This window comes from Erpetoichthys calabaricus, chromosome 9 (genome assembly GCF_900747795.2).
Source record: "Erpetoichthys calabaricus chromosome 9, fErpCal1.3, whole genome shotgun sequence".
NCBI classification, from domain to species: domain Eukaryota; kingdom Metazoa; phylum Chordata; class Cladistia; order Polypteriformes; family Polypteridae; genus Erpetoichthys; species Erpetoichthys calabaricus.
This window is the reverse complement of record NC_041402.2, coordinates 38,983,088-38,996,249: the sequence shown is the minus strand read 5'-3', so window position 1 is coordinate 38,996,249 and position 13,162 is coordinate 38,983,088. Positions and strand designations below refer to the sequence as shown.

General features: G+C 38.8%; 1 protein-coding gene across 2 annotated transcripts in view; it reads left to right on the top strand.

The window, feature by feature from the left end:
- The window catches only part of LOC114657472 (E3 ubiquitin-protein ligase AMFR-like), an 80,769-nt gene that overhangs the window by 51,526 nt on the left and 16,081 nt on the right, over positions 1–13,162 (top strand). Inside the window, exons 12-13 of one of the 2 annotated variants that reach the window (XM_028809326.2) lie at positions 7,968–8,054; positions 8,219–8,409. In XM_028809326.2, the coding sequence (XP_028665159.1) occupies positions 7,968–8,054; positions 8,219–8,409 (278 nt within the window). The remainder of the gene's footprint in view (positions 1–7,967; positions 8,055–8,218; positions 8,410–13,162) is intronic. The other variant, XM_028809327.2, reaches the window with a different exon arrangement.

The window sequence follows — 13,162 nt, the reverse complement described above, 5'->3', positions numbered from 1 at the left end:
CATCCTGAGACTGTTCTTTGGATAAAGTAACGCGTACTCTATCGTGCCTTTTATGTATGTACTTGTAGATGTACTTAATACTCATAACACCGATGCACAATACTCGACATTAATATGACAATCGAATTGTTGGAGCAAATACATTATAAGGTACAATCATTGAGTTGTCGATCATCACAATTTTGCTATCTTTCTTTTTGTGATAAGTGTGTTGTTTGTGACGATTATCTCTTCGGTCATAATCAGGAAGGTCAGCCTTAGTCTTATCTGTTGATTTGAACAAGCACTTTAGGAAATTTCTTTTTAACACTTGAGTCCCAGCATACTGAATCATTTTAAATGATATCCATGAGACATGTGTTTAATGACTTTGTACCATAATTCAGGATAGGTTTCTCTGTTCTCTGGAATTTCAGCACAGACAAACCGATTGACATCATCAGCGCTTTCATGTCTCTTTTTGACGCGCTGTTCTTCCTTGTTCGCTTAGTCATTGACGTGCCTTCTAGAACATATAACATTTTTAAGAGCTGGGAGCACATGAAGTGTGTCTGCCAAAAGCATTCCAACAACTGCGAGGTTAGATGTCCATGAACTTGTTTTAAATTTTTTGTAAGTAGGGCGTGATGTGCAAAAGTCACCGTGTCACTGGTCTTGCTTCCTAAGGTTGTAATGTCTAGTCTCGTGTTATGTCAGAGTGTGTCTTCGAGATGATCACGTCTCAACCCAGGATTTTTTTATATAGATAGATATATATTTACACATATATGTTTTATCAAGAATGACCATAAGACTTTGGCGAAGGTTTGGGACAGCCATCCGTATAATTTTTCCCGGCTGCAAAACCCATTCAATTTTAGAGACATGTTCACATGACTGAATCCAAAATAGAACTGTTTTAGTATCAACAAGATGGCAACTTTAAAGGCCAGTAAGGGAAGTGATGTCATCAGGACCAGAAGTGGAAGTGACGTTGTTGGCTGCCCTAGAGCCGGGCAGGATCTCCCTAGAATAGAGAGAGAGAGAGAGAGAGAGAAAGAGAGAGAATTAGTATTAGTGCACTTCGCCACCCCCTGGTCCGGCGTGGAATTACATGTACTCAAGCCCTTAAGTTGTCTCCTAAGCACGCATGTGTGACAATGAATATGTACATCCCTCACATTTTTGTAAATATTTTATTATATCTTTTCATGGGACAACACTGAAGATATGACACTTTGATGCAATGTAAAGTAGTCAGTGTACAGCTTGCATAACAGTGTAAATTTTCTGTCCTCTCAAATTAACTCCACACACAGCCATTAATGTCTAAACTGCTGGCAACAAAAGTGAGTACACCCCTAAGTGAAAAATGTCTGACTATATATATATATATATATATATATATATATATATATATATATATATATATATATATATATACTAGTCATTAAGCCCGTTACAATAACGGGCGCTAGAACAGTAGTGCATAAACATTAGTAGGAACAGTCTATATTAAATGGCAACGGACTTTGACCTCATTCTTTTTGTTGGTCGTATTTTTCTTTCTTTCAGCCTTTCTTTTGTTGATATTTACTTGCTGAGCTGACCGTTCTTTGTGGGCTGCTGCCGTGTATTGTGTGGCTTTAATTTTCTGTGACAGTAATACTGTCTTGTACGTCCGCTGGCTTATACGTCCATAATATACCTTTAATTTTCTCCGGTGGTAATACAGGCGTGCACTTCGGTAATATGCCTTTAATTTCCTCTGACAGTAATACTGGCTTGTATGTGGCTGTAATATGAGTAACTGTGTACCTTTAATTTCCTCTCACAGTGATACTGGTTTGTATTTCCGTAAAACGCCTGTAACTTTCTCTGACAGTAATATCGCGCATAGCACCGTGCCCCGCGCATGCCCACTTCACCAGAAAACACACACACACGGACACCTGGACGCACAAAGGGATTTTATTAAAGAGGATGTACAGTGCATCCAGGAAGTATTCACAGCACATCACTTTTTCCACATTTTGTTATGTTACAGCCTTATTCCAAAATGGATTAAATTCATTTTTTTCCTCAGAATTCTACACACAATACCCCATAATGACAACGTGAAAAAAGTTTACTTGAGGTTTTTGCAAATTTATTAAAAATGAAAAAACTGAGAAATCACATGTACATAAGTATTCACAGCCTTTGCTCAATACTTTGTCGATGCACCTTTGGCAGCAATTACAGCCTCAAGTCTTTTTGAATATGATGCCACAAGCTTGGCACACCTATCCTTGGCCAGTTTCGCACATTCCTCTTTGCAGCACCTCTCAAGCTCCATCAGGTTGGCCGGGAAGCGTCGGTGCACAGCCATTTTAAGATCTCTCCAGAGGTGTTCAATCGGATTTAAGTCTGGGCTGTGGCTGGGCCACTCAAGGACATTCACAGAGTTGTCCTGAAGCCACTCCTTTGATATCTTGGCTGTGTGCTTAGGGTCGTTGTCCTGCTGAAAGATGAACCGTCGCCCCAGTCTGTGGTCAAGAGCGCTCTGGAGCAGGTTTTCATCCAGGATGTCTCTGTACATTGCTGCAGTCATCTTTCCCTTTATCCTGACTAGTCTCCCAGTCCCTGCCGCTGGAAAACATCCCCACAGCATGATGCTGCCACCACCATGCTTCACTGTAGGGATGGTATTGGCCTGGTGATGAGCGGTGCCTGCTTTCCTCCAAACATGACGCCTGGCATTCACACCAAAGAGTTCAATCTTTGTCTCATTAAACCAGAGAATTTTCTTTCTCATGGTCTGAGAGTCCTTCAGGTGCCTTTTGGAAAACTCCAGGTGGGCTGCCATGTGCCTTTTACTAAGGAGTGGCTTCCGTCTGGCCACTGTACCATACAGGCCTGATTGGTGGATTGCTGCAGAGAAGGTTTTCCTCTCTCCACAGAGCACCTCTGGAGCTCTGACAGAGTGACCATCGGGTTCTTGGTCACCTCCTTGACTAAGGCCCTTCTCCCCCGATCGCTCAGTTTAGATGGCCGGCCAGCTCTAAGAAGAGTCCTGGTGGTTTCGAACTTCTTCCACTTATGGATGATGGAGGCCACTGTGCTCATTGGGACCTTCAAAGCAGCAGAAATTTTTCTGTAATCTTCCCCAGATTTGTGCCTCAAGACAATCCTGTCTCAGAGGTCTACAGACAATTCCTTTGACTTCATGCTTGGTTTGTGCTCTGACATGAACTGTCAACTGTTGGACCTTATATAGACAGGTGTGTGCCTTTCCAAATCATGTCCACTCAACTGAAGTTGCCACAGGTGGACTCCAATTAAGCTGCAGAAACATCTCAAGGATGATCAGGGGAAACAGGATGCACCGGAGCCCAATTTTCAGCTTCATGGCAAAGGCTGTGAATACTTATGTACATGTGCTTTCTCAATTTTTTAATTTTTAATAAATTTGCAAAAATCTCAAGTAAACTTTTTACACGTTGTCATAGGGGTGTTGTGTGTAGAATTCTGAGGAAAAAAATGAATTTAATCCATTTTGGAATAAGGCTGTAACATAACAAAATGTAGAGAAAGTGATGCGCTTTGAATACTTTCCGAATGCACTGTATATAATATAATATATATGTGTGTGTGTGTGTATATCATTTTTTCACTTTGATCAAACGATGTGGCATCCTTTCATTCGTAACACATTACCCAGTCCATATCAATATAAATATCAAACAGGATTTTTTTCCTATTGATATCTGATGTGTTTTCAAAGCGTTCCTTTAAATTTTTTTTTTTAGCTGTTTATAATATGTATGTGTATATGTATATCTATGTATGTATATTTGTGTGTGTATGTGTAATCCATATTACTAACCGAGAATGGTAAACCGGATGGACGCAGGGACATCCGGCCATGGGCCGTAGCCACAAAAGAAGTCAGACGCGAGCGCCACACAAACCCATTGGACACAAAACGGGACAGACTACGGATATAGCACACGAAACATACACAAAAAGCAGGATTCGGACCCACGACCACACTAACATAAATAAGAAATGAGACACAAAGCACCATTACTAAACGAACCGTCCGTATTAAATATATGTCATCTGAACACATTCAAATTATGCAGCATAGGTCGATCTCATTACACTGATGCACTACTAACCGTTCAACCACAGAAAAGGCTCCATATTAACAGTGAGTGCGATCCTCCTTGGATCCATATTTATAACGCTGAAGAACAAACAAGTCATGAATTCACGCTCACGAGTACAAAACGATACGGCTCGAGTGACGGGACCAAACACACGAACCCGCATGAAAAAAAACAATACATGTCGGTCGACTAACTGACATACAAAAACGGGCAAGGCTCAATACAAACAATGACCGCCGTAAACTACAACGGGCTTCTCACACAGCACAGGCAAATCGATTACGGCTCCAGAATAGCACGTCCCAATTCCTGCACATACAACGACGCGCCTCTCAAACGGCCCAGACAAAACATTCACGTCAAGGACATCAACGACAGACACCTGCTAAACGATTGCGCCAGTTAGCTGACAACGCGTTCAATAATGAGTCCACTATTCATGAAAATTCATTGGGATTAATGAATGTCATTTGCAATTATTGTCATTCACTTAACTTCCCTGAAGAAACAACTGGCAATACAAGTAATGAATTTACACGTTATTGTCAAAAGGGTCAAATTTGACTGCCTCCTTTACATTCATATCCTGCATATCTACAGAAGCTTCTAACTAACGCAGTACCTGAAAGTAAAAACTTTATGAACTGCATTACATCCTACAATAGTTCATTTGCTTTTGCATCTAATGGCATCCACTCACTTACTCAACACCATTGATAAACTTCTACAAACGTTGATGATTAATAATATTCCCTTTGGAGGAAAGGTACTTTTATTAGGAGGAGATTTTACACGGTGCTTAGCTTTTGTTTCACATGTCATGTGCTCGGCTATTCTTCAGTCCACCTTAAAATATGCAGAGAATTGGCATTGCTTTCAAAAGAGTTACGGAGATATTTGGAACAACAATCTCATTACACCAAATACCCCTTTTAACACAACGAACTATATTCTGTCCAAAAAATATTAACACATAGCACACGAAACGGTTCGCACACAAAAAGGACGATTCAGCCCCACGACACACAAACACTCCCTCCACTAACAGAAATAAAAACAACAAGCCCCCAGCACACAAAAAAAAATCCGCGAGCGCCACACAAAGCCCATTGGACACGAAACGGGACAGACTACGGACATAGCACGCGAAACGTACACAAAAAGGACCATTCAGATTGTGCCAGTTAGCTGACAGCGCGTTCAATAATAAGTCCACTTTTCATGAAAATTCATTGGGATTAATGAATGTCATTTGCAATCATTGTCATTCACTTAACTTCCCTGAAGAAACAAATGGCAATACAAGTAATGAATTTACACGTTGTTGTCAAAAAAGTCAAATAACACTGCCTCCTTTACATTCATATCCTGCATATCTACAGAAGCTTCTAACTAACGAAGTACCTGAAAGTAAAAACTTTATGAACTGCATTACATCCTACAATAGTTCATTTGATTTTGCATCTACCGGAGTAAATATCAGGTCACCAAAAGGCAATGACCCATACTGCTTTCGCGTATGTGGACAAATATTACATCGCATTGGAACAGTGCACCCTGAAACAAATCACGAACGCAAATATGCACAAATCATGTCGGCACCTACAAAGCGCTTCTGAAACCGCAGAAGAAAAAATGTCTCGGCTCCAAAAACACATGTCACTCCTTATTCCAAATACCGGTCCCAATCACAGAAACATCGGTATCCACTATGACAATGCACAGTAACAATACACGTGACATCCGTCTTGCCACACTATTAATTATAGATGAATGTACAATGGCATCCAGTCACTTACTCAACACCATTGATAAACTTCTACAAACGTTGATGAATAATAATATTCCCTTTGCGGGAAAGGTACTTTTATTAGGAGGAGATTTTAGACAGTGCTTAACTATTACTCCACTTACAATGCGCTCAGCTATTGTTCAGTCCACCTTAAAATGAGCGGACAATTGGCATTGCGTTGATGAATAATAATATTCCCTTTGGAGGAAAGGTACTTTTATTAGGAGTAGATTTTAGACAGTGCTTACCTATTGCTCCACATGCCATGCGCTCAGCTATTATTCAGTCCACCTTAAAATACGCGACGACGTCATATAAGCAACACGAGACCGAACTACAATACATATACAGGCGCGAGACCTGATTGGTGATAATACAAAGAAATGAACAGTCCGCATATTAACAGTGAGTTCAATCCTACTTATTACTTATCCATATTCCTAACGATAAAGATCAAACAAGTCATCAATTCACGATCACGGATACAAAACTAGACGGCTCGAGTAACGGGACCACAAACACGAACCCGCATCAAAAAAAAAATTCACCTCGGCGCGCTTCTAAAACCGCGGAACAAAAAATGTTACGCGAACAATTGGCATTGCTTTCTAAAGATACACTTGGTACAAAACATGCGATTTCCAGATCCCGAATATAACAATTGGTTATTACAACTAGAACATTGTACACTCACCAATACAGATGGACTTCACCCAGATATTATTACAATTCCTCAACCCTTCATCTGCGACGACTTACTTACGGAGATATTTGGAACAGCGGTCTCATTAGACCAAATGCCCCTTTTAACACAACGAAGTATATTATGTCCAAAAAATATTACTGTTGATCACATTAATAACCAGGTCATTTCATTACTTCCTGGAGAGTCACACCTCTTTCTAAGCTCTGACAAAGTTGACTCTGATGACGACAATGACCATCTTAATTTCCCCTTAGCATTTTTGAACACTATTAACCCAGCCGGATTACCACAACACAGTCTTAGCCTTAAAAACGGAACAATACTCATGCTATTAAGAAACCTTAACACTACACAGGGTTTATGCAATGGTACACGTTTAGTCGTCTACACCATAACACACAATGTTATTCAAGCAACATTTCTTACAGGATCACATGCTAACAATACTGTTCTAATTCCTAAAATTGACCTTACAAGTTCTGACCTGGAATTACCTTTTACACTTAAACGGAAACAATTCCCCATTAAACCTGCCTTTGCCATGACCATCAACAAATCACAAGGACAAACCATGCACAAGGTTGGCATCTACCTATCTGAGCCCGTTTTTGTACATGGACAACTTTATGTGGCCTTCTCACAACTTCGATGTTCATCTGACGTTAAAGTTAAGGTCATAAATGCTCCATGCCAAGGAAAACTCATTCAAGGACAAGACACCATCTTTACTACTAATGTTGTTTACAAAGAAATTTTCCAATAAACCTTTACACTGTGCCAAACACTTTATTGTTTGCTTCCTATCTGCGTCATCTACACCTTCACACTATGGTATATCTCATTCATACATCACGCTCTTTGTAATTTCCCAACACCAGGGGTTGGCGAGCGAAGCGAGCAGGGGGCAGAGCCCCCTAGTATCAAGAGAAAATAGGTCTCAGTTAAGCCACCTCCGACCACTCTAAAGTGATGTTTTGTTAGTAGGTCACACTGCAGAGAAATAAGTGTTATGAAGACTGAAGGAAGTGTTTGTTGAGGTCATGTTACGTAACAGTAAGAGAGTGTGTTTTTTTTTTTTGGTTTTTTTTTGCAGTACCTAAACTGTTTAATACAGTTAAAACAAGAATTTTTTTTTTTTTTTTTTTTTTTGTACAAATGAAGTATAAACTTATTAGCACTAGATATGAGACCGTTATAACAATAAAAAAATTATGAATTCTGCAAAAATATACTTGGAGTATAAAAATAAGCGAAAAATATGTAAATATGGTAATATAATATGAAGAAAAAGGGAGTTTGTGTTGATTCTTTCTTTTGTTTTTGTTTTCTCCTTTAGCAATCATTAGGATTCAGAACTTCATTAAATAATCCATCTACAGAGTCAAACAGTTTTAATCAAGATACAACTGACAGTTCTGTTCAGGTATTATAAGTATATATATGTATGTATATATACTGTATAATGTTGGTTAGGATTTTTTTTTATAGTGTTGGGAATACTTTTTTTGTTGAGTGCACATTTTAAAACACATGAATTTATTCTTGTGTAGACTTTTTATGTAAACAAATGAATTGCTTTTTCTGCAGAATACAGATAGAGTATCTTTAGATCTCAGCCTGAATTCTGATGAGGCTACAAACACAGAAGTCAATAATGACAGTGCTCCTCAGCCAGCTGAAGACTTTGAAGCCAGAGGTAGCCGCTTTTCCAAATCAGCAGAAGAACGCCAGAGGATGTTGCTCCAGAGGAAGGAAGACCTTCTGCAGCAAGCAAGAAAGTAAGGATTTCAGGGGTGCATCTACTTTTATTGAAAGTGTAATTTTTCTCCTAAAAACTAATTGAATTTGTTTTCAGTGTGGCTAAAGTTTAAGCAAAAAAGACTCACCAAAACTTTGTTTTTAGATTAAAAATAAGTCTTGATTTCACTTATGATAGTGATAAATTGAGCAAGACGCATCAAGAATAACTTTTTTTGTGTAACAGATATAATAAAACGCCTCCTCCCACAGAATAATAATTGACATGGATTTCAGCAATATTGTCCATATTATAACCATGAATAACTACATGGTCCCTCTATGCTTCAGAAATGGACCACAACACTAAGGAAGGACTCTTTTTAAACATTTAATCACTAATGATGAGACTGATACTCCACATGTGTTGCCCATGTTCAATTGTAAATGTTAGAGGGTGGGGTCAGTAAGTATTTATACAGCTAAATCAAGGTTGTTTTTGTTACACACACAACTAGCATGTTAAAGATGGTAGGATAAATGGCTGTGCAGATATATAGAATGTTTACCTTTTTATTTTTGGGTGTTTCAACTTCACACTCAACACAACACATTCAAAATGTTAATGTGTGAATTTTGTTTCAGGCAATATAAAACACCCAGACATATTTAAAAGTTCTATTAAATAAACCATTCAGGTCATGGGAAGAAAGATTACTGTACAGATCATTTGTAACACCATCTTGATGTGTACTGTACAAAGGCAGTGGTTATATGACAAAATGTCTGTTTAAAGCACAGGTTACCTTTGCTCAAAAGTTGTAGTTTTTTTTTTTTTTCAACTTTATTGTCACATGTATAGAGTTGAGTTAAATTCTTAATAGTCTCTGCTGGACCTTTCAGTATCTAAATAACCATAAATACACTTAAGAATTAAAAAGAAAAACAAAGCAAGCATTTTATAACAGCCATCTCCTTGAACTAAGGTCATCTAGGACTATCTTCTGAAAATGAGACTTGAATATTTCATACTACAGGGTGGGCCATTTATATGGATACACCTTAATAAAATGGGAATGGTTGGTGATATTAACTTCCTGTTTGTGGCACATTAGTATATGTGAGGGGGGAAACTTTTCAAGATGGGTGGTGACCATGGTCGGCCATTTTGGATCCAACTTTTGTTTTTTCAATAGGAAGAGGGTCATGTGACACATCAACCTTATTGGGAATTTCACAAGAAAACAATGGTGTGCTTGGTTTTAATGTAACTTTATTCTTTCATGAGTTATTTACAAGTTTCTGACCACTTATAAAATGTGTTCAATGTGTCAGGTCCGAGCATTCCTAGATGAACAGTTTCCTGGAAAGTGGATTGGTCGTCGTGGGCCAGTTGAATGGCCCCCAAGGTCTCCCGATCTGACCCCCTTAGACTTTTATCTTTGGGGTCATCTGAAGGCAATTGTCTATGCTGTGAAGATACGAGATGTGCAGCACCTGAAACTACGGATACTGGAAGCCTGTGCTAGCATTTCTCCTGTGGTGTTGCTATCAGTGTGTGAAGAGTGGGAGAAGAGGGTTGCATTGACAATCCAACACAATGGGCAGCACATTGAACACATTTTATATGTGGTCAGAAACTTGTAAATAACTCATGAAAGAATAAAGTTACGTTAAAACCAAGCACACCATTGTTTTTCTTGTGAAATTCCCAATAAGTTTGATGTGTCACATGACCCTCTTCCTATTGAAAAAACAAAAGTTGGATCCAAAATGGCCGACTTCAAAATGGCCACCATGGTCACCACCCATCTTGAAAAGTTTCCCCCCTCACATATACTAATGTGCCACAAACAGGAAGTTAATATCACCAACCATTCCCATTTTATTAAGGTGTATCCATATAAATGGCCCACCCTATAGAAACATGTATGTATTTCAGTGTATTTAAGAAAACAGAAAATGGGTTAATTTCTGTTAGCTGTTTTCTGTGACTTAGGCTGGATTTATACATACATAAGGTGACCTTCAGTTGTGCTTCAGAAAATGCAAATATGGTTCCATGACTTGAATGGGTGCATAATAATGCAACTTTCTGACATGAACCGTTTTTGCAATATGAACATTTAGTGCATTCATTAGACTAATTTGTGAAACACAAACAGATTTTTTGGTTTATATAAGAGAAAGAGATTGGCCATAGTGTTGCATTTTCTAGCTTCTCAGCACTCACAAAGATGCACAGCTGGAGAAAAATAATGACTTCTGTAAATATCACATCTAATTAGGAATAATATTTTGTGTCCAATTGCAAATGTATCCCCAGTTTGTGTAATGGCATGCACAAAGCCACAGCAGGAAGTCCTTTCTATTTTTGCTTTCCCTTCAGTATGATAATTTTGCCTTCATGGAGCAGCTTTAATTTACCTCTGTGTGAACTTTAAATCTGCCTTCAATTGTTTGTCACCCAGTCATCTAGAAAATAAAACTTGAGAGACATGGCCTCTTTGACATGAAGGGTGTCCTCAAGCAGAGGCAGCAGCAATGCCCCATGGGCCATTTACTATTTCAGAGTTTCTCTTTCTGACTTGACAACAAAAATGGACAGATTTCTGACAATAGATCCTATCCAGCCAAAAAACTATTGGCAGTCTGCTGTGGGATAGGATATGTGAGTAAAACTAACTTTAGATAGCAAGATGAAAAAAGCCATTGTTTCACATATAGGAGTTTGTCTAATGTAAAGCTTGAGATACATGAAACCTTCATTTCAATTTGAATATTCAAATTAATAAATATTTAAATCTATTCATACAGGAATTGAACCGTCAAACAAAATTTGTGCAGTTTTGAGTAATCTAAGATCCTCCGTAATGTTTCTCAGCATATATATATATGCACATTTTTCCATGATTTAGTCCTCTGTTTCACAGTTTAAAAGTACAAGTCAAACCATTCAGACATTATGGAGTTAGATTACTGCCATACATCCGTTTCAGAATACCACTTGTTTTACAAGGGCGAATGACATTTTGAGCACATTTTACAAGAGTGAGTTTTATTTTGAGAATGAGTAATGCACTTGGCATGATTTTTGCCAGAGTTCTTGTGCAGCAAGGCAGGACTTGAGTATTGAAGTGACTTTAGCTGCAGGTGGAAGCTCCTGTCGCAGTTTACTCAACTGTTGTTACGGTTCTGCCTTTGTCCAGAAATGACTCCATAAGCTTTATGACCTTAGTCTTAGAAAGCCTTTCTCCCGTGGGACGACTGGGATCTTTTCCTGAATAAGGAGTGGCATTGCACATGTACATCAGCATGCTCGTGTCAATCAAATACAGGAAGCTCTGCAGTCTACTTGTGACTTTACACTCTAGGAAGATCAGTAAATAAATCAAGGTAAATAGGTAAAAAAACATTCGATCTGGTTTTTATATACTGTAAGTAACATATAAATGTTTTATAAAGACCATCACAAAACATAATCACAAACAGGACTTTGCACAATACCTTGGCAAGCTCTGTAAGCCCTGCTGTTTCGATGAAAGACATGCATGTGGCAGATTCACTGGCAAGATGATGCCCAACATCTTTCTGCATCCAGATGGTGCCATCTTTCGCCTTTACACCTGGTGCAGATGCATTGGTTTTTATGTGTACCTGAACGGTTCTTGCAGGGAGGGCTTCTGTTCTCTTTCTCCGATGTAGAACCCTCATCTGAGTTCACCTCTGTTACAGTATGTTTTTATTTGAAAATTAATAGTGTCATATTGGGGCGAGCATGATCGTGACTGAGAGAATAAAAGTGAATAATGAAACAAAACTCTCACCGGATGTTACAGACTCAAATAGTAATAATAGCCACTAATTACTCAAAACAGTTAATGTGTGGAGGACCCGGGATCGAACCAGCCACCTCTTAACAGCCGTTCTTACCTCTACACCAGCGAAGCAGATGTATAGGTGGGTGTGTGTGTCATACTCTAGCCAGATTTCTTTTACTTTGGTTAAATTCTTAAAGAAAAGTGCACTTGTTTTGTTATATGTGTGTCTTTTGTGAAAGTGTTTGATATTTAGACTTCAGTCTTCACACATTATGCACTTCATGTCAGCATTTTGCCAATTATTGGTAGAACATGAAAAAAGTTTCTGTTCTACTTATGTTTTCAGCATTTTTTGCCTCGCATTTCCTGTCATCCTACATTTACACAGATCGTTGTAGACATGGCACACACATGAAATGTATGTGTTCCAAATAACGATATATTATTTACCCTATACAATTCAAGGCACCTTGTACTCAGATAAACAGACTTTAGCTGGGAGAACTTTGTGTACAACTAAAGCTGCATCGGTGGGAGATGGGATAGCAGGCTGCCAGCTGCCGGTGCTGATCAATACATTTACAAAATAAAAGATGCTGATGAGGAGGTGCAAGGGAATTTCAGGTGGTCCTGGATTACAAATTTTTTTGTAGGCCTCAGGGATTCTAGTGTTAAGTTGTCTTATTCACTCTGTCCTAACCTACAGCCTCTGGTTGCTCTGCAAAGCAGCTTACAAACACTTAGCAGTAATCTCAGTTAGACATTATGACCTGCCCTTTACACTTTCGTGACCAGAAAGAAGCGCACAGGAAATATCCCTATAGAAAAAACGCACAGTCATATAAGCGCACAAGAAATAACCGCGCAGGGGAAAAAACGCACATGGATAAATGCGCACAGGGAAAAATGCGCATACGGCAAAGGCGTGTATACAAAGAAGGAAAAAAAAAAAAAAGGTTGAATAAGCGAGATG